Below are 22,893 nucleotides of genomic sequence, written 5' to 3' on the forward strand. Positions count from 1 at the left end.
ACAAGGCTTTCAACATTGTGCCCTATTTAATGGCTCTAACTTCTAATGCCGAGGGCACATTTCTGGGCATTTTCGAACATGCACGTAACTCTCTCTCTCACAGGTACAACTGATGGTTCTCGCACTTCCTGCACATTCCCGTCTATTCATTTGTACCTCACGAAACAAGCATTCGCTAATACTAACTTCTTACCCACCCACAAATCCTTTTATTTCACGGAAATATATATTTATATTTAATGGTGAAGAGGAGAAATGGCTTTCTTCACAATTTTGGTGAATTTCATATTATTTATTTAACTTTAAGAAACTCTCAGTTCTTGGGTTGATCTTTTAACCTTAGTGGACACCTTGGATATACTGTCTTCCCGCCGCGTGTATTACGCTTTGTATGGCTCGGATATATGACTTCCCAGCACCACGTGGCATTTCTTCAAAAGTACGCATGTATTTCAGTTCTGTCTTTTTTCTTCATTTATATACATATAAAGGCATGACATACTAAAATCACAAAACAATATATCCATTTTTACTATTTAACAAACGGAGTTTGAAAATGTATTTGTTTTACCATCTCAGTATTATGGGACAGATCTTATAAACTGGGGCATAACTCTTCAACTACCGCTTTTGACTGATATATATTTCACTTTCACGTGTAATAATGCGAACAAATGAACACGTCCACAACGTGCCAGGAATTTCAGAAATGTGTTTCCAAGATTTCTCTTTACTTCACTAACGGTGAGATTAAGTTTGATTGTTGATTTCCTCTTTCTCCCATTGAGGTTGAAAGCCTTTCCGTCGTGTGTCCTTGGTACTCAGTGTCCTCTCGAAAGGTCCTGACAAAACACTGGGACGTGCACTGAAAATCAAACATTATAGTCTTCGATTACAACCTTCTGAAACGCTGTCGGTTGGATGTCACCCACCCGAACAGTTCCATGCGTATATGGAGAATATTTTTGTTTAAATCATTGACCGAGTAAAGAAGTCGTAGAGCCTTAGAAGTTTTTTATCTTCTGAAGTGCCTTCCTTGATACTTAACCGAGCGTTGTCAATCTTATTTAGTGTAATAGTGCACCACCCATTCGAATGTGGAAGCTATCTTATTATTAGTTAAAATTTATACTGATCGCTGACACAACTAGTGGCTGACCTACTTTTTGATACATAGCTTTATCTGTCCACCAATCGTCTTCGGGTTGTGTGTCGCAATGAGTGTCAACAACCTCAGTTGCGAAGTAAAAGCTGTAGAGGTAACATCGCTCTCCCGCTACAACGTTGCCAAGCGTCCGTCTGTTTTTGTCAGTTGTTTTTAATAGCCTGTTTGTAAAGTGTTTGGGTGTTTTGTGTTCTAATTTTCCTTGCTTTGTGTACTATTGTACAACTTGTATCCAGTAACGGCGGTGATCAATTCTCCCCCCCCCCCCCAGTTTTACAGTACGTCTGGCAACATGCTGTGTATACGACGCTCATTTGTTTAGTCTCACCAGGAACTTTCGGTGCCTTGTTACTTTTCTAGTTTGATTTGATTTGGTTTACTTCGATCTTCTGCCACTTTTGGCTAATCGTGAAGATGAGGATGAGTGATGATATGATGAAAAATTGATGAAAGGACACTCAGAAAGAACACTCATGCCCAGGCCGGGAATCGAACCAGGGGACCTTGGCGTCGAAGCGTGCTGTGATACAGCTTATCCTCTAACTCTGCAAACTGTCACTACTTTATTTGAGACTTCCAAGGTCACTTGAGCTTTCCGTGAAAATGTTCATAGACCAAAAACTCAATATGCTGACCAAGGCAGAATTTATTTTATTTTAAAACATAAACTAAACGTTACTACACACACACACACACACACACACTATATATATATATATATATATATATATATATATATATATATATATATATATATATATAGTATGTGTGTGTGCGCGCGTGCGCGATTTGTAATTAATACACTTACAAGGGAGGTCTAAGTCTCCCCCTCCGATTTCCACTTGGCAGGTGTATAGAGCGGCCCAAAGAAATACGTGTTTTTTTTGGTTTCAGCTAAAAAACTGTTTTAGGGGGCAACCTACCCTAAAATGTCAAGATGAGAAATTGAAGTGGGATCTGATCCCGAAACCACGTAAATATGGCATAGGAAGAAACAGGGGGCATAGGGCGCCTCTATGCACCTGCCTAATTTCATGGAAATCGGAGGGGGACCCAGGGGTCAAATGCCCACTTAAATTTGTTCTCACTTTTACATTTGAGGGGGGGGGTTGCCCCCTAAAACCTTTTTTTAGCTGAAACAAAAAAACACGTATTTCTTCTTTTGGATCCGTTTATACACCTGCCAAGTTTCATGTAAATCGGAGGGAGACACAGGGGTCAGATCCTCACTTCAATTTGTCATCATCTTGACATTTGAGGGGGTTTTGCCCCCTAAAACAGTTTTTTAGCTGAAACAAAAAAAACAACAACAGATATTTCTTCCTTTGGGCCCCTCTATACACCTGCCAAGTTTCATGGAAATCGGAGAGGGACACAGGGGTCAAATGCCCACTTAAATTTGTCCTCATATTGACATTTGAGGGGGCGTTGCCCCCTAGAACAGTTTTTTAGCCGAAATAAAAAAGCACGTATTTCTTCCTTTGGGCCCGTCTATACACCCACGAAGTTTCATGGATATTGGAAGGGAAACAGGGGTCAGATCCTCACTTCAATTTGTCATTATCTTGACATTTGAGGGGGGTTTTGTCCCCTAAAACAGTTTTTTAGCTCAACAAAAAAACACTTATTTCTTCCTTTGGGCCCCTCTATACACCTGCCAAGTTTCATGGAAATCGGAGGGGGACACAGGGGGCAAATGCCCATTTAAATTTGTCCTCACCTTGACATTTGAGGGGGGGGTTCCCCCTAGAACAGTTTTTTAGCCGAAACAAAAAAAAGAACGTATTTCTTCCTTTGGGCTCCTCTATACACCTGCAAAGTTTCATGGAAATCGGAGGGGGATACTTAGATAACCTCCCTTGTTAGTCTTACACTTTGTAATTATATAACACTGCATATATTATAATGTTTTATTTTAATTTTTAAAACTGTAACTGTAGATCAATTGTATAATTTTTGTATAACATTTTGATCTTGTTAAATGTGTTAAACGTTTCATCCTGGAATGGAATGTCTCACATTTATGTGTGTTTCCATTTCGAATACATTCGAATGAATACATATTCGTTTCAATGGCATTTACAAAATCACCTCTGACATTTTATGTTAAACAAGTAAGATTATTTTTGTGCACGAGTGTGTTAGCCGACTAACTAACTAACTAACTCTCTAGCCTTCTTAAACCCGAAGGTTCATGGCTGCAGCAACCAGGCCTTCCATGTTTCCCTATCTTGAGCAAGTTCTATATACTCTTTTCCATCCCTGCCGATTTCCCTTAGGTCCATCTCAACGTTGTCCCTCCATCTTCGTCTTGGCCTTCCTACAGGTCTCTTACCATCAGGTTTCCCAACAAGAATCCTGTAAACTCTTCTCTCCTCTCCCATTCGTTAGCCGATGCGTAGCAAATTATTTTAGGAACAACACTTGAAAAAAATTATTGTAGGACTAACTAATGAAAAATTTCTTTGTAATCGAAGATCATAATACCTTTTTAAGGTGCGGTAATATTATAATGGGATTGAGATACGAAACTCTCGGATCCGGAACTTTCGGATTCGGATCCAGATCCGGAACTTTTGGACACGGATCCGGTATTTTCTGATCCGGATCTGGAACTTTCGGATCCGATCCGGATTTTTCGGTTCCGGATCCGTTTGGCCATCCCTAGTTGAGGCCCGTATCTCCAACAAGATTTCACTCTTCGCTATATGATCCTTTGGGTGCATTGCTTCCCCTTGTCGGCGGCGCAAGCAGAGATTCTGAAGGAGTTTGAGGCCGTAAAATCTTGTGAAATCGATTGCGATGGAAACTAAATAAGGCTAAAATAATATATTAATATATAATAATATATTAATAGTGCTTGCATTGCTTGTACTATATCTTCGTCGCTGGTAAAAGTGTCAATCAAATATTTGGTGTAACCATTACCAATAACATAGAAAGGAAATTCATTCAACTTATTTGTTGCAGATTATTTTGGATTCTGATCCTAATCGGCGCTTGCGTGTTTGCCGTGTTCATTATTCTCAGGAATTGGAACCGCTATTCTGCAAATCCCACTGTGGTAGCGTTGGAACTGGACTTCAGAAATTGGAACATCAGTTTTCCTGCAGCCACGTTTTGTTCCACTAACCGACTTAATTACGAAGCCGCAGGGGAGTATATCAAGAAGTAAGTGAAATAATTTTGCGATTCCTTATAGTGAACGTTTTCAAAATAACCTAGCATGAATGATGCCAATAACGTCTACAAGAAAAAGTTGGGTAGACTCAAGGGTGGAATAAATATTTTCAGTGGACTATGATTTGGAGGTAATGTCTGTGTTCTTTCTCTTTATTTCCCTCTCTCTCTCTCTCTCTCTCTCTCTCTCTCTCTCTATCTTATGCATTTATTTGCGGCGTATGTGGGCTGTAGCCAGTGATGTGCCGTACACTATAAGTTTACGTCTACATGCGTTGTCTTTCGTAATCCACTCGTAGGCTACATTACATTGAGTTGTAGTTTACATAGACTACGAAGACAATCGAAAGTACATTAAAATTAATTTTCAAGGCTTTCAAGAAAGGAAAGTGACATTTTCAACTATATTTATTCATAACGAACTGACAAGAATCCTATTTACAACAAAATGTATCTTCTCTTCTGTCACAATTCACAAACTATGAAAGAAGATAAATCGTATGAAAAAAAACAACAGATGGCAGTCTTGAGGTAAAAGTAGTCTTCTTTCCATAAAACATTAGAATATTTCCTGTGTTAGGTTTTTACCTAGGTGAGAAATTGTAAGAAATTGCAAGGAAGAGTATGAAAGGTTCTTTTCACACATTACTAACTGATACCCAGTATAATTTTGTTTTACTTCTACAACGCCCCTTGCTAAATTAATACCTTTCGCCATGTTGTTTACATGGATTACGTTATCTACGTGTATAAAATAGTCTACGTGTATCCATCTCGTTGTTTACGCGTAGACGTACATCACTGGCTGTAGTCTATAGTTAACTATTCTTAGATCAAACTCATAACCACACATTGAAAAAAATGACAATTCTTTTTAGTACAGCTAGAACCATAGAGACACAGAGGACTAAAAGTGGTAAACATTGTAAGTGCCGAAAGCGAAAGTGTTGGGAAATCTCATCGTTCAGCACATCAGCCCGTAAGAACGTTCACACTAGTAACCTCTTTACACGCCCTTTGAACTATTTACAGGGCTATCAGTCACATTTCACGTTTATCACGTTATAAAGCATGGCATATTGCACAGTTTAACGTGGAAAACGGTGTTTGAATTATCGTGGCACTTACAGCGATTACCAATTTGTCTTCAATTCATGAACTTTTACCATCAACATTAGTTTTACGTGTGACTTCCCACCAAATATTTTCCAGGGGGCCGTAAGCCTCTTCATATTTAAATAGGAGCTAAGATAAATTTTCCACACCTGTTGCGTGTTACAGGTTATTTTTGATTTTCAACTATACTTTGACAAGGTAGTTCCTTTTTTTAATTGTTAAAAGCTTCTAAATGGTCCAAGAACTTAGCAGGAATTGAGACCCGAGAGGAAATAGGATCAATATCCATCTCTTTTGTCGCGCAGGGTATACAGTGTACGAGTTAAATGTCATTATTTGGGGGTATTTCGTGAAGTTCAATTTTCCTCTCTATTAAAACTTTATGGACACTTCTGTCCAACGAGTTCTTCCTTTCTAGTGTGTTATGATTTTGTGATATACAGTGTTCGAAGTGGAAATTCCTAGCTGCTCGTTTGAATGTTCGAGTCGGGAATAGAAAAAATGATTCCGTTCCTAATCCACACTATACTGTATACAGTGACATAGTTAAAAATTATGATTAATAATATCGACGTCCACTAACACCAAAATTAAACAACGTGTCCGGTTAAATACAATGTCATGTTAAATACATTTAACAAGGATAACACATAACGAAGTCAGTCCAATTAAACAGTCAGTAAGTCCATTAGTCGGTAAGTATAGAGGCTATATCGAGTGCACTGCAAACCCGCCCAAATCCCCCATGACCCGGAGCAATCTGCCCTTATTTAAATTTCAAATTTTTAAACTAGTAGAATAACTATGAAAGGTCTATGTACGTATATACAAATACAGTACTAGGTAAATCAACACCAGGCCATGCAGGCCAAAAAGGGAATATAGGGAGATACAGTATACTCGGCCTTAGTCAAGCGTGTTCTTCGTGTCTCTCCCAGTCGGCAAGTTTCTGCCACGCCCATTAGCGTGCGCAGACCCTCTGATTAAGGAGGGCAAAATCATTGATAAAAATTCAGTCGGGAAAAAGAAACTCACTTTATCTCACTGTTGTTAGTTTCATTGCATTGTAACGAATAAATAAATAATTTGTCCCTGAAATGTGCCGCGATCATTTTCCTCCAAACAATTGTGTTCATGCATTTAACACAAAACTGTTTAGTAGCAAGAGTCTGAAGTAAACTTCCCTCTTTGGTAATTTACAATGCATTATAGAAAACAATAAAATTGCTAGCAAAGCGAGCAAAAATAAATTTAGATTCAAATTTATGCAAACTGAAAACAATATTGATTTAACATGGCACAACAAATATCATGGGGCGCCATGGCATTCTTTTTTCAATTTTTTTAATTTAGATCGTTCGCCCAGGGCCAACTCCCACCGCCCTTAGCTATGGCTCTGAACTTGACAAGACTGCAAGAAAAGCAGATATAGCGAGCGAAGCGAGCAAGAAAATTTTACGAAATGTATGTTTATTTGTATAAGATTTGATATCGAGGGGTACAATTGCCCTCTGCAGGTGCTCTTGGCCGTCTGGAAGAAATAATGCAAGAGAAACGTGAAAACTAATTCCATCTTCAATATCCCTTTGTTCTGCTACTCTTAGATTCTACTAGTCTTGCTTAATTTTACCTCAATGTTTGACCCCCTTGCCCCTCTAGAATTGATTTCCATCCAAGGTTGGGGAGAGGCAATGCCCATTGCCCCCTTGAAGTTGTGCCACTGCACCCTTTCCCCCCGTTGTTGCTTTAAACTTTAATCGGATTGAAAATACTTAATTTTCTTTAAGAGTATAATATCGTTTAATAACGGCGATAAGATTCCTCTACACTAAATTTCTAGGTGAGAGTATAATAATGTAGGGACATGGACGTCTGGAAGGGGGGGTCAAGGGTAGCCACCCCCCTTAGAAATCGAATGTCAACCTAAAAAGTATATATTTCACACGTATAATTTGATTTCAGTCACAGTAATTTACATACATTAATGCGATAGCTTCAAATTCAAGTCGTGTCTTTTGAGGGGGCAACACTATTATCGGGGTAATATGCGCCTTGGAAAATTACCTTGCTTGTCCCCAGTGGAAAAAAATCTAAGGGCATCCATGATTGCCCCCTTGCCCCCGTGCACACGCCTATGGCCACGCCAAACTGTTTGCTCATCCAGTTCAGAAGTCCAGCCAATGGCAGACCTTGCGTTAGTCACGTGTATGTCTCCAGCCTATATGACGTCATAAATGAGTTCCTCTACACTATATGCTTATAACGGACAGTCTATACTCTGCCTCTCTATCTCTGGAGAAAGGGCGCGCATAGCGGCAGAGAAGGGGGGGATCGAGTGGGCAGAGCCAAGCAGTACACGCTGCTGCGAAGACTGGTAACTGCAGTCGCTCCCCCTCCACGCAATCCTGTCCTTCACACGTCACACGTGTTCATTGGTGGAGACGTCTCGCGTCACTACTTGCGCAATGACATGTTTTCATTCGCTCACTCCAGAGATAGAAGAGGCAGAGTATAGAGGTCCACTTCAACCTCCACAACTGAAGTAGTAAGTTTGCTTGAATGTGTCCCACTCGAAAGGGAATCCTGAATTTGTTTTGTAAAAAATGGAAATAAAGAGTAAAGGAAACGAAATTTGAACATGACCTACCTGTATTTGTGGGAAAATAAATTACGTCACAAAAGGTGTTGGAAATGACCTCCACCAACTTGTAAACACAGTTGAACACGACGTTGCAAGTTTGTGAATGTAGCTGTCAGAACCTCGGGTGTCACTACATGAATTTCACGGCGGATGTTTTCCCGTAGCTCATCGAGGGTGCGTGGTTTGTTCTTGAAGACCTTTCCTTTAAGGTTACCCCATGGGGAAAAAGTAAGGTGGGGTCAAATCCGGTGACCTTGGGGGCCACAATCATTTGGAAATGACTCTGTTAGGGAAAAACGATTCCACCTCAGCCATTCTCTCTCCCGAGGTGTGTGACGTTGCACCGTCTTGTTGGTACCATCCGAGGGTCAGTTTGACAATAAACACGCGCTCTTCAAGAGAATACCGATACATTATTAAAAACACAATGACAAAGTCACATCAAGCCACTTCCTTCGCTTACGCTTTACTGAAACACGGCGACTCGCTCGCTGAACGTGCCTGTTGACCCACCTCTTCAGTCTTTACGACGTACGGTGTTGCTACGTCAACTTTCTCATGTACTGAACTGCAATCTATCCAAATTTGATACCATTCTGTGAAATACTTACCCATTGACGTGACAATTTATGGGTTCCCTTTCGAGTGGGGCACCCGTTATTAACCACTATTAGTACAGTATTCGAGGACGAATGCCAGCGACTATTACTTCGAATCTTGAGCTGGTGGAGCCAAGAAGATGGCTTTTGGGGCTGAAGCCCCACCCATCGCAGGGTGGGAATCAATTAACAATTAAACAGTTACCCACAAAACAGTATTTATTCAATATATGCGTATGTATTTGTGTAACCTAATTAAAAAAAAGAATTATCAAGCAAAAAAATACGAAAGATCATGCACTACATATTTGGCTGCATGAAGCGTCCCCCATTCTCCAAGAAATAATCCTGACTGCGCCACTGCGTTGGGATACATAAGTGGATAAAATAGAAAGGGGAGAAGGCAGGGTATTTGGGGTAAAAGTTACTTTCTTGTTCAACTCGGGGTTAGCTAACTATTGTATGTCCGTCCTCCTCTGGCATCATCAATACGTTATAGCATTCTTGATCATTTTTCACCAACGGGTTGCCAATATTTTACATGCGGAAGGAGGGGGGGAGGACACATGAAACTGCAATCGTGTAATTAGCAAGTAATATATTTTTCATAGCATGGAATAATGAGTTATTACTTTTTGCACTTTCCAAGATACATATATTTTTATATTGCTCCGATTTTTATACATTAGCTGAGTCGATACAATTTGTACAGGGTAGTCATAAGTTCTGCAACCAATGGGAGAACATATGAACAGTGTATTTCCTTGATTCAAAACGTCCGCCACCACTCTTAAAATACTTTCTCAAACATTTAAATTTCTCTTCAAAATGTGAGGATCATCAGGGGAGTCGTTGCGGTGGTTATCCAACCCAAATTTCCTTTGTTTAAATTTATTTTATTGCGTTCTGTAATAGGCGTAATGGAATGGCATAATTTTGATTGTTTAATTGTAAACAATCCTGACGTGATGGGAGAAAATGGATGCCATTTCCGTGATCAGCATTCAAAATACGTCCAGAATCACATATTGATTTGAAATCATCCGATTTTTTTCCCCAAAATGCAATCGGCAGTTACCAAATTAATTTAATGATAGTGTCCAGAAGAAAAATGAATAATTTCATAAGATTTAGTCGGTGTCAACTTACCTTAACCAAATTTTATATTTGTCAACAAGCCTAGACATAAATGAAAAATACTTTCTATGATTTAGCAATAATTTATTAATTTAATATTAAATTTCAAGGGTACATATTAATTATCTATTAAAAAATAAATTTATATGTTAGTAAAATTGCTGCCATCGATGCACTGACTTTTAAAAAAAGAATTTAGCGGGCCGTGGACTCACGAAGGTTGAGATGGCGGCGATTGGGTTCCAAAACCGGGGGGCAAGGTGCCAAAACTGTGGGGTGGCAAAGACAGTATATTTCCCTTTGTAGATATGATTTAGAATAGTGCGGGGGGGGGGGCAACTGCCTCCCTCGCCCCCCATAATCGCCGCCACTGGTTATTTATTTCTCAACAATTGCATGTAATGAAGCCATTTGCTTACGCTTAATGCTTTCTTTCCTAGATGCATATCATAAAATGATTTCGTGATACTAAGCATTATCGCCTAATGGTTTCCCCTATCAGCATGACGTATATAAAAAATAGGATTAATGTTATTATCGATCATCACCTTCCACCTCGTACATTATTGGCAGCGAAGTTCTTGATTTGTACCATGTGGCCCGCATTCAGATTGTTGTAAAAATAAACAATTCCTCAGTCATAAGACAAGAAGCAATGGCGTTAAATTAACACTTAGTCTATATCATGATCAAATAATAACGTTGAGCGGGAAATCAGTCCTGTAACATTATTTGAAAATTTTCTTCACTGGCATTAGAATTTCTTGACGAACAGACGGTGTAATTTAAATATGCTATTTCTTTGCATTTAGTTTTTTAATGTTTCACTTTTCTTTCTTGTTAGATTCACAGCAGAACGGTGATAGGAATGACTAAAAGGGCTGAAATTCAGGGTAGGCGTCACTTTGTTGGGTCTATATAGTGTTTTGTACACCTGGCAGAGGCTACCTAAGTGTCTCCGCCGAAGATGGACTGAGATGATCCTGAGCCACCTTTAAGTGTATTAACGGAAAAAAAGTCCTGTGCACATTGCACACGCGTTTAAATATCATCATAAAGTATTAAAAAAAATATTTGGAATTATCGTTAAGCACCCACGTGAAGAAGTACTCTAAATATACGAAACACCAGAAGTGGAATGACTTATGGATCCTGCTATAGTCTTGAGTTGCAGCGCCATCTTGTGTAGATACTATCGATCGCTAAACCATTTACTCATTTACAATAGCCTACTAACAAACATAATACAGGGTGTCCCACGAACGGTGCAACTGGGAATTAAGAGTGGCGTTACTTTGTAACCGAAACCTGTACATACATAAGTCATACACCAAATGTTAGCCCTGTCCAAGTAGATATTTTTAAACATAGAAACAACAAACGGGGTGCAGTGTTGTTCATGCAGTGTTGCCAAATGTAAGTGAAAGTGTAAATTTATTTTTCCACAAAGCATGGAAAATTGCATGTCACACATTCGTACGGAAATTTGGACGTCAATTTCCACCTTGGGTAGGTGGACTATTTCGCCATCTATAGTTCAGAGAAGAAAACTGATCGTTTTCGCGTATAGCCAATCCTGAAATGCCTCGTAAAGGCGTACCGGTCCAAATGGGTGTTTTAAAAAAATTATGAGGTACAGTGGCAACACTGTTGATGTTTGAAGGCAACAAAAGGTGTGTTTAGAGATGGTCTATGACATGGGAATACTGGAAACAGAAAAAAAAGAAAATGAAAATTATGGTGAAAAAGTGTTACTTACCCCCCCGCCAATCAATTCTGGCTACGGGCCTGCAGAGGCGCGACCACGAATTTTCTTTTGGAGCGGCAAGTACCTGGATAAACATGCCTACAACAACAACAATAACAATAATAGTAATAAAGTAACATCAAAGGCATTATTATTCTCAGAAATCATGCAAAAAGGGGGTGGGTAGAAATCGGTTCTAACGCATTTGTGTTGAAACAAAGAATTTGAAATATTTTTTTCAACACCTTAATTTCACATTAGCTAATAATGGAAAACAAGCACACAAACTGTTTTTTAAAGAAAGAAAGTCCATGATAAATGCATTCCGAATGTTCATATGGCATGTAAAATTTTCATGTAAAATATTTTCTTTTCACATGTGAAACATGAATTTGAATTTGAATTTAAAATTTTGGGTGCGTCAACATTAAGGCTATTTTGCACCCGTCACATTATACGGGGTCCAGTCCCTTATCGTTACACATAACAACTCTAACGTTGCATAACTAAAATCATAAAATACTAAAATCGTCTGACTTTTGTTAAAAGCTGAGGCTGTAAAGGAGCACTCAGCATAAGTAAGGACAAAACACAGGACAACACAAACAAAATTATACTGGCCATGGGGTCAGTCGCCAGAGCCTTGTTAGTCTGCAGTCCAGGGTGTACTACGTGGAAGACATATGAAACATGGAGCGACGTAAAATAAGAAAATATGCAACATGTTAACACTAAATTGTGTACGTATTCAAAGTTTCTTTAATGCATATTTAAATACATTACATAATCAATTAATCAATCTAATAACAAACCAACATTGATAAAAATTTTGGTATTCGGCCGCCATAGCATTCTCTGTTTTAAAAACGTTTTTCATTTAGATCGTTCGGCTCCCAGGGCCGACCTCAGCTACCCCCTAGCTACGGCATTGAACTTGATTTGACTGTATAATATACTTTAATATATTTCTACTTTCATAAAATTTGAAATCAAGGGAATTGCAATTGCCCCTCCGTTCCCCTCTGCAGGTGCCCTTTGCCGTCTGGAAGGAATAATACAAGAAAAATATGAAAACTAATACCATCTTGAGTTTCCTTTAGCCTAGTTTTTCTTGTACTTTAATGTTTGCCCCCCTTGCCCAACCCCGCTAGACTTAATTTTCGTCGAAAGTTAATGAGCAATGCCCCCTGCCCCCTGTGGTTGCGCCACTGCGTGCCTGGTTAAGACACCACGTAATGAAAAACAATTAGTTTTCGATTAGGAGCTTTTTGTTTGCCCGATCATTCATTTAAATAAATGAAGCTGTAATATTGCGTGCATTTCCTGGCAATAAGATAAAAAATGCTTACAATGAACTGAAATCGCTAAGTATATACTGTAAATTCTCCTTAAAGCAGAGAGCTCCTCCTAGGACTTCGTAGGATTTTGGAGCTATGTAAGTAGGCAACACTGGCTGCAGCTGTCCACGAGGTGAAGAAACGCCTGGAGCGACACGCTGCCGGAGGGCTGTTTCCTTCCAGCAGGTTTTGCAGGCGCCCGGGTCTTGAATGCCCAGGTACCTTGTAAGCGCAGAGCGCCTTGAAGACGAGGAACCCGGGTAAAGACGCAAGTCGACTCGTTGCCGTGGGCAGGCGAACAGGTAAACCTGTTCTCGCGGGGCAAAAAGTACGGGTAGGCAAAAGCTAGACTTTGCAGTACTCTGACTACGATGACCACGGCAGACATGAGAATTATAAAGAATTGTGACCTAAGTTGACTTTTATATACACTGACGATTCAAAATCCAATGACGGAGTTGGTTGTGCATTTTATGTTCCGTCGAATAATGAAATTCAAAAATTTGCATTATCACAAGATACGTCATATTTTCGGCTGAGTGTTACGCCATATATCGAGCGCTCCTCTACGTTGTAGAACTATGAATTAACCACTCTCTAATCCTCACTGATGCATTGAGCGTTTTGCAGACTTTGTCGAGAACAGGCAGTGCTGCTTACAAGTTAACAACATTTGAATACTTGATTTTCTGCACGATGCAGTATCTTCGACAAAAAGGACAGAAAGTGGTTTTCACTTATATTCGTACGCATAGTAATCAAAATAAATACCAAGACATAGTAGATGAAAATGCAAAAAGAAGCGAGAATCCAGGACTATGTAACACCTCTTCGATTACCTTATACATATCTCTTACACAGAGAACAAAATAAGTTACAAAAACAGTGGGAGGAGTGGTGCCAAATAGAGCAACAAAATACCATATCCTATAAGTGGTATGCCCAAGTCAGAAATCATAGACCTTGGTACCAAAACATGAATCTACCTCGGACAGTGGTTGATTTTATATTAAGAATGCGTACAGGCCATGTATTAGTAAATAAACATTTGGCTTGTTTAAAGATTGTGCCATCAACCTCCTGTCAATGCGGAGAAACTAATCAAACACTTAACCATTTATTTTTTGAATGTCCCTTAACCATGAAACTCCAAGTAAAATTTTATACCTTCTAGTACCAGTCGAGTCCAATGGACCCAAGTGATTTTTTATATATTTTGTAATAAAAAAAATGTTTTGTACAAAAATCAATTTCATGCAATTTATTAATCCTATTTTAGTACGAGAAATTAAAATTACATTAATTTTCTTCTTCCAAACGGAAAGCGCTTTGTTAAATTTTCTCATAAGTTTTCATATAAAATGTAAAATTGCAGTAAGTTGCAATATTGCGGCGCAAATATATTCTTTCGGATAAAAATATATTTATTCATTTCATGAAACAGGCTCTAGTATCCGAAATTAAAATTACAACAAACTAAATTACAGTACCTTTCAAAATTGCAATCAAAATATTTTCTTTAGGACAAAGAGTACTATTTTCCCGTTTACTAAACATACATACCTTAGTACAATAATTCTACATTGCAACACGTTTCAGGTTTATCCCAAACATTTTTCACATACAACTTTGCTTTGCTCAGGAAAAACATGAATATTACATTTGCTACATGTGGTTCTTTTCTTGCGGTCTATCTTTGAAGACCAGAGCGCGTCAAGTTTTCATTGTAGGTGTTCCTACTCAGTAGACTTGTTGCTATCTTGTGGATTTTCGTCTCCAATGTTGGCCAGTTGTTTTCCAAGGAAAAATCAAGAAGTTCCAGACTGGTATTTTCTTATTCCTTTCTCCCTTTTGCATTGACAACCAGGCTATATAGTGCACTCACATCAACCATGTTGTAGGAAACCGCCATGTTTTGTTTTCTTGTTATTCGTTGTGTGCTGTACCCACGGGTCATTTGGCCCATAGTGTCAACACCTGACTTCGATTTGTTTTAATAGAGGATTACTTGTGTTTTTCCTCAGTTGTAGAGTTTCCTACTCAGGTTCATATTGCAATAATTGAGGAATAGCTGATTTATTGGCACAAAATCAGGATTTGATCAAAATATAAAAAAACAATTGTCACGTACACAAACTGCGTTGCTTTTCTTTGAAATAAAGGACCATAGATGGCAGCATGCAAGAGGAACAACGGTTATAAAAGATGCTGCATAAATAAGTTTGGAAAGTGGGTAAGAGATGGCACCACCCAGGAGAACTTATACGATTGTAAATAGAGACAACGGAAAGAGCAGATGTGATGAAATAACGATTGTATATATTAATACTAATTATAAGGAAATAAATAAATAAGTTTAAAATAATAACAGGATATAAATAAGGAGAAAAGGGGAATTATCATTCAGTAATGACATAAGCTATTAATATACAAAAGTAAAGAAGTCGAATTGCAATTTCGATTTGGTGTATATTACAGTTCCCACGAACTGAGAGTTTCGTGCAGCTTTTGGGTTGTTTTCCCCAGGTGTAGCGCCATTTCTCGGCAGCACCCAAGCACATTTGGAGGCGCATACATTGTAGCTCCAAGTTAAGGTTAGCGCCGGCCAGGCGGCGATCTTTAACTAACCCCTTTCTCTTTGTTTATTTGGAAGATCGATATTTACGTCAATTGGTATAAAGGGATGCCAAGAAACGAGGAAAGAGAGGAGGTAGAAAAGCAAAAGAATCTATTCTGGCAAGACGAGTAAGGGAAGGAGGAGAAATAATACAACCTCCAATTATCAATTATGATCCACTGGGTCTTTTGCACGACGTTTCTAAACAAGAACGTGGATATAAGTTGCAGCACATAGATATACATACCGTTCCAGGGAGCGTATACAAAGATATAAAGGGAAGCTCATTTAATGATCCACGGACAAAGAATAATCCAGACAGCAAGGATATAAAATGTTCCTTAGAAAAATCAAGGAACGAAACAAAAGATGTAAATAAAGAATAAAGAAAGGATGAGGAATAAAGATGTAAATATATAGAAGAGGAAATATTAGCGATTATAAGAAGAAGAAGCCTTATTAATTGCAAGAAGAAGGCACTTTAATTATTAAATACTAGAAGAAGAAGATTCATTAATTATAAGAAGAAGCCATAAGAAGATGATGCCATATTAATTATAAGAAGAAGATGCTATACTGATTATAAGAAGAAGAAGCCATAAGAAGAAGATGCCATATTAATTATAAGAAGAAGATGCCATGTTGATCATAAGAAGAAGATGCTATAAGAAGAAGACGCCATATTTGATTACAAGAAGAAGAAGAAGCCCAAAGAAGATTGGTTACAATTAATATTAAATAAAAATAGAAGAAAATTACTGTATGAAAAGACTTCAAAAGTTATTTAATATTTGTACATAATGAATCAAGAATATAGTACGAGTTGTACCCTCCGTAGTGGGTTAAATCTATTGTTTCTTTCCATATATTCGTAGTGTTAGTCACCCTGATCTGTGCCCAGAGGTATCTCATTGTTTCTACCCTGTGCTAAGCTGGCAGATGCTCACGTGAGAGGACGTGGCACAATGTACTTGTAGTTAAACTCTAACTGTAGTAAAATATCTACAAGTGCCCAGCGCACGTTAGTCTGTGAAGAATATATTGAACTAGTGCTCATGGTTTTGTAAATTCTGCACGAAATATATGCACTGGTCCAATGGACCCAGTTGTGACTCAAAGCTACATTTTTGTGTAGGTACAAAAGAATTCAAAAAAATAAATATTTTTCCAAAACGTATTACAGAGAAGCACAATAGAGAAAATGTCACAAAATTGTGGCATGATTGGAAAGAATGAGGAAGGAGGAAGTGTAATCGTGAGCACGAGCTAGAATGCAGAATGGTGTGACTGCAAGATGTGGTAAGGGTGTTGACGTAGAGAGGGAAATGATCGGGAGTTTTGGAGTAAAAAGGGAGGAACGAGAGTGGACAGTTGAATTAGAGTCGGCAACGGAATAGCGTCCATTCAGGAGAAGGTCCTCAATCATTCCAGGTAAATTATACCAACCTAGCACCTAAATGTGAATCTCTCTGTCGTTGTACCAGTTACTGGAAATGTGAGAATAAATGGGCAGTTTGTAATTCGACTAATTAAATTTCTAGGCGTATGTTCGTTCCTTTTGCTAAGGATTAACATCCTCCTATTTCATCTCCAATGAGTAGACATTAATTACCTCTCGCAGTCCTTCCTTATTTTTTAGGAAGGATACGAAATGTCAATATTCGGCAATGCATAGTTTTGGTATTGTTATTGATGAAAAATCGATACGGGTCCAATGGACCCGATCTGGCTTCCTAGGGTTAAGACAACAATACCGAGACTCTTTATATAAAGACTTACAACATTATCAGGTTCCATTTCCGATATCCTTATCTACATTAATATCTGAACCTCGTACTGCAGTTATTTGGATAGTTTATAGTTTCGCTAGAAAACTAAGGTTTACAACCTAAACAGCCATGATCCTCACGATAATTTAAATCCAAAAGACCTCGCAAAGTCGTTATATCATAAGAACATAATGGACTAACTCAATAAGTCAATAGTGTTTCGAAGAAAGTGAAAGATATTCAAATACAGTTTTGAACATATAACGGGTGGGGCACCTGAAAGTACCGCAGCGAATAGTTCTGAAACGCTAAGGTTTAAGGCAGTTCTGACGTCACCGATGTAAATGTGGTCAAGGTGCTAAATGGACAGAGCATGTCTGGTCTCTAGTCGCTATCTTGAAGTCCGCCATATTGAATTCAACTTCAGAATTTTAAATGCGAAGGGCGTTATATGATATATCAAATCTGGCTAGAATTTCACGAGAAATGCAATGGTGAATTTTTTTCGACGTATCTTCAACCAGTAAAATGTTATGACTGAATTCTTTTACCAATTTGCTCCTTTTCGAGGTGTCAGAAATTAACATTAAAATGCCTTTAGCGCGTCAGTAACTCATCGAGTTCAAAGTGACGTCTAGGGAGAGAAGTTCGCATGCCATTGCATATGATTTTAATCGGATACATCCTCGAAGAGCTGCGAATTACGAATGGTTGTCTCGAACAATTACAGTGTTGAACAGTTACAGCTACTTCCGTTGAATGAAAAGTCCTCGACAGTGATAATAGTAGATCGGGAACGCGACAAGGCCGGTCGCTATTTAATATTCACAATTTATTTGCACGTATTCACAATTTATTTGCACGTATTTAGTATTCATTCGTATGTATTTAGAATAAATTTACATGTTATTAGAATACTTTACATTTATGTATTTGCATGTTTATAACTTTTATGAATATGTAATTATTTATTTTATGAAAAATATGTATATAGAAGGTAATTAGAGGTACTAAACGCTATGCATATGGTTTAATATTCATTACTGCAAAGTATGTAATGTATGAATCGATAATATTAATGTTTATAATATTGAAAATAAGTTTTTATGGTTTATGAACCGCTATGAAGGGTGTTAATGGTACGAAAGAAGACGGTCCCGGTACACGAACCCGCGATATGTACCGGTAATAAATGGTTAGGCCTATAGTGTACTATGTATGTAATAATGTATGTTATTATGTTATGAAAGACAATGGTTTGAAACAGGAGACTGTGAACTCCGCGCTGAGGGTAGGCGAGAAAGGAATTTGGGGAATGTGCGATCTAGGTCAAATGACGTCACAACGCCAGAACAAAGAAAGAACCCGATTGACCAATCAGAACTGGTTTTCCCAAGGTTAATTAGAACGCAAGAACAGGTGAAAGGTATGCAACGCTGTAGGGCAGGGGAGGGATTGAACCAGACAACAAAGGATGTCAGGGACTCCGCGATCTAGGTCAATTCTCTGAAGCTATGCGCCGCTTGTAGAACCGGTTTCCGCCCCCAATTAATATTCCGCTCAGGGTTGCCTCCAAGGCACTGAATTCTGTAGCGTAGGTTTTAGGCTAGAACGCTTGCATGTCAGAACAGGTTTCTGTCTAAGTAGGCCAAGATTACCGAGAACACAAGAAAAAAAGGATTTTTGGATACCCAATTAGATTGGAGCGAGAATTTTACCTTGAACAAGGAGAACGAAGCGTAAGGGTTTTTTATCTGTACTATGAAGAAAGGAGAGCTATCAGGGACGGGGCCTCCAGTTTTCACCATTTGCTTTTATCACGGGGTAACGAACCTTGGACTTTTTGATTATTGATTTAGGTAGTAAATTTATGTTACTATGTGCTATTTAACATAATGTTGAGTTTATTCTTTACCAAACTTTGACTTTATGTCAAACATTTTCCCAGCTTATCCTTATTTTTATCAAAATAACACAATTTAAACGATTCTAGCAAGAGTTTTTATTATATTTTCGACACACAAAGTGGGTGTTCTCAACTTCTATCTGTTTATTTCACAAGTTTAGGCTTATTATTACTCAAATAACACAATTTAATCTGTTCAGGAAAGATTTTTAGTTACATTTTCGACACACAAAGTGTGTGTTCTCAACTTTTATCTGTTTATTTCACACATTTATACCTATTTTTACCAAAATAACGCAATTTTATCTATTCAGGAAAAATTTTGTATTATATTTTAGACTCGCAAATTTTTTTTTCAACTTTTAACTTATTATTTTACAAGTTTAGCCCTATTATTACCAAAATAACACAATTCAATCTGTTCAGGAAATATTTTTAGTTACATTTTCGACACACAAATTGTGTGTTCTCAACTTCTATCTGTCTATTTTACAAGTTTAGGCTTAATATTACTCAAATAACACAATTTAATCCAGTCAGGAAGGATTTGTTATTATATTTTGGATGCACAAAGAGATTTTTTCAACTTTTTTACTGATTTTTTGCAGGGTATGTATTAATTTTTATTTATTTTGTTTTGTATCATATATAAATTTACAAATTTTTAACTTAGAGTTTAGTATTTATTTAAATCTTTTCAAAAACACTAAAGAAAAAGTACTTTTAGCTAAAATGTAAGCCACAAAATATATTATTATTATTATTATTATTAGGGTTTACTGATTTCCACTATGCTATTTTTGGTTCTGTATTTCTATATGTATTTATTTAGGTCAGGTTACGCCTGCTACGTAGGAAAGTTTGTTTATTTTGGAGTTTGCTGAGTATTTTGTTACTCTTATACTAGGTAAAGTTTCCTAAATATATCAGGTAGTGCTCCATCCATATACTTTTGTTTTTGCTGTTTGGAGATGATGCGATCAGATTCACTCTCAATCTGATTTTTATTTTATGTACCCAACATTATTTTGAGGCTTAGTGAATTCTAGAGCCTATTTATGCAGGAGAGAGGGCTTGAAAATTTTGATCTCAGATAACCCACAACTATTTGGCAGAGTATTTTAAAGGATATTTTATATTTATTATGTGCCACTAGAATATCAAAGCTTGCTTAATTTTTATGTCTGTAACGCTGTTATTGTATTTCTAGCTAAGGCTTACCGGATAAAGTACACGAAATGTTTATCATTTCGACTATTTACCTTTATACGAGGCCAAATTTTTAGTGTAACGAAAATTATTGTGTGTCTATAAAGACCGAAATTCCTTTACCGATGTGTCCATAACTGGACGCTTACCAACATTGATCCTTTTTTTTAAAAAAAAAAAATTAACCATTTATCAATATATTGACAATTCACAGGAGAAGACGAAGTTCACAGACGACTGACTATATGGACCATAGGTCCACTTGCTAAACTTTTTTCTATGCTAGAAGAATAATTTAGCCTTATAGCCTTTTTCAAGGTATTTTTGAAGTATTACTGGTTTTTTGGGTGCATCAACACTTGGGTTATTTCCATTTGGTTTATTATACGAGGCTACAATCACTATCTGAACACTGAAATCCTCTGATTGAAACTAAAAGCTTAAGCTGTAACTAGGGACTTAGTATGTATATCGACAATTTATAGGACAACACGAACCTTACAAAGGATTATAGGTGACGTAGGACCACACGCCAGAGCTTTGTTAATCTGCAAGAAGCACTTACAGCTAATATTACGAGGAAATGAGGTTGATTTTTACTGTTTCACAAGAATGCTATCTTTTATACACCCAATATTTGCTTTTTCAAGTAACTACTTGTACCAGAAGCACTTACAGGCCAACTGTAACTAGACTTCGACTTATTCTATATCAGGTTCTAAATTTATAAAGAACTATGATTGTGTATATTTCTGAGGAAGTACGCAAAAGCAGATTACCCGATTAAAGTATCTGAAAAACAGATTTTTCTATGCAAGTATATTTTTATTGACTGGATTATTTAACAGATCAAACAGGAAGACTGCAAAATTCATTAAATGTAGTTCTATAGTATAGGTGGTTTCAGAGATATAAAAAGAACAAATATAAGATTTCGCTTTTTTTGCTTCTGAGGCTAATCGCGACGCTAAGGGTAAATGGCGAGGAAATGTAACGGAGGAGAAACAGTCCCAAAAGTTATGGGCTGCATGTAAGTTAATACCACAGAGATATTACAGTAGGTGTAGGTTCTACCACCAGAACTTTTCTATCATAATAATACTGGTTATGCTGTACTGTTAGTTAAAGATGCTGATATTTGAGAAACTTAAAACCTTATTTGCAAAATTTTAGATAAATAATAATCTGTTAGACTGTAAACATATTTTATATCCATTCTGCAAAAGATCCGATGACAAAATTTAAAAATTGTAATCGCCCAGACAGGGACTCGCTCTGGCTAGTTCCACTCGAAAATGATCCGCTAGAGGCGCTGGTGTTGACCCCGGTGCTTGGTGTTCAACTGCTTATAATGGAAGTAAATGGAGTTTTCGCTGCAACGTCTGATTCTTTTACATGAAGCATTTCTATGAATGTGATAATTGCTATGATATTTGGTACAGTGGTCGCGAAGATATTAACGAACATTCTAGACAGTCGACCCCGTCCTGTTATCGTCATACTTTGATTAATAATACGGGAGAAAAAATACGCGTGGAATGTTCTTGGCAACTAAATTTTTGTGTATGAATTAGGTTCATTATTATTATCATCTTCATCATTTCTTTTAAAGATATACACACTGAAGCATTTGTATTTTTTGATATTTACTGTCTCTTTTCTTACGCTTTAAACTATTCGCGGCGATGATGATAATAATAATTCCATGAAACGACAAGGGGAACCCCACAAAACTTTCTTCCATCGACATGAGTGTAAGGAAACTTTCAAACCAATGGGACAAGCGACACGGGATGTTCACACTGTCACACTAGTGACACACACTTCCAGACTGTAAAATAGCGTTCATTTCACATGAGGGTCTAAACAGCAAACGACGCGTTCATATAGCGTATTCGCGTGCTACTTGTTACTTCGGTCGGAAAACTCCTTAAAGGAAGGGTGCTCAGACCGAAGCGACGCGCTCCAGGGGGGTCCCCAACTAAGTGACAAGCGACATGGTGCCTTCAGTCTATTGGCAAGCGTTCGCTGCTAATTGTGCGAACAACAGATAGACGACACGAAAAACCGCACATTACAACAACAGATCTAGGCGACACGATAAGTCACACGTGTCGCTTTGTCGCTTGTGCGTCGCTCAAACTGGGCCATTTCCTCAATAGCTTGCAACATGTTGCCGTGGTTTGTTGTTCGCGCATGCGCGATTCAATGAGTGTCTTGCTTTAGGGAGATTGCGCACCAAAGCGACAAGGAGCACGCGACACTTATCGCTTGAGGATTTCACCAACCGAACGCTGGCCTGTGCTTCCCGTCATGCCGCTACGATATGAAATGTTGCTCTTGATTGGCTCGTTTCCAAGCAACATGTGTCGCTTCGGTGTGAAAGTTGCCTTGGACCGAAGGACCCGTGTCGCTTTGGTGTGAAATCCTCGTATCGTTTGTCGCGTGTCGCTTTGGTGTAAAATCTCCT

General features: G+C 38.0%; 1 protein-coding gene across 1 annotated transcript in view; it reads left to right on the forward strand.

The window, feature by feature from the left end:
* The window catches only part of LOC145988431 (sodium channel protein Nach-like), a 200,302-nt gene that overhangs the window by 3,490 nt on the left and 173,919 nt on the right, over positions 1-22,893 (forward strand). Inside the window, exon 2 of the mRNA XM_083123323.1 lies at positions 4,136-4,336. Within this exon, the coding sequence (XP_082979449.1) occupies positions 4,136-4,336 (201 nt within the window). The remainder of the gene's footprint in view (positions 1-4,135; positions 4,337-22,893) is intronic.

This window comes from Lepisma saccharinum, chromosome 5, assembly GCF_977018435.1.
Source record: "Lepisma saccharinum chromosome 5, izLepSacc3.1, whole genome shotgun sequence".
NCBI classification, from domain to species: Eukaryota; Metazoa; Arthropoda; class Insecta; order Zygentoma; family Lepismatidae; genus Lepisma; species Lepisma saccharinum.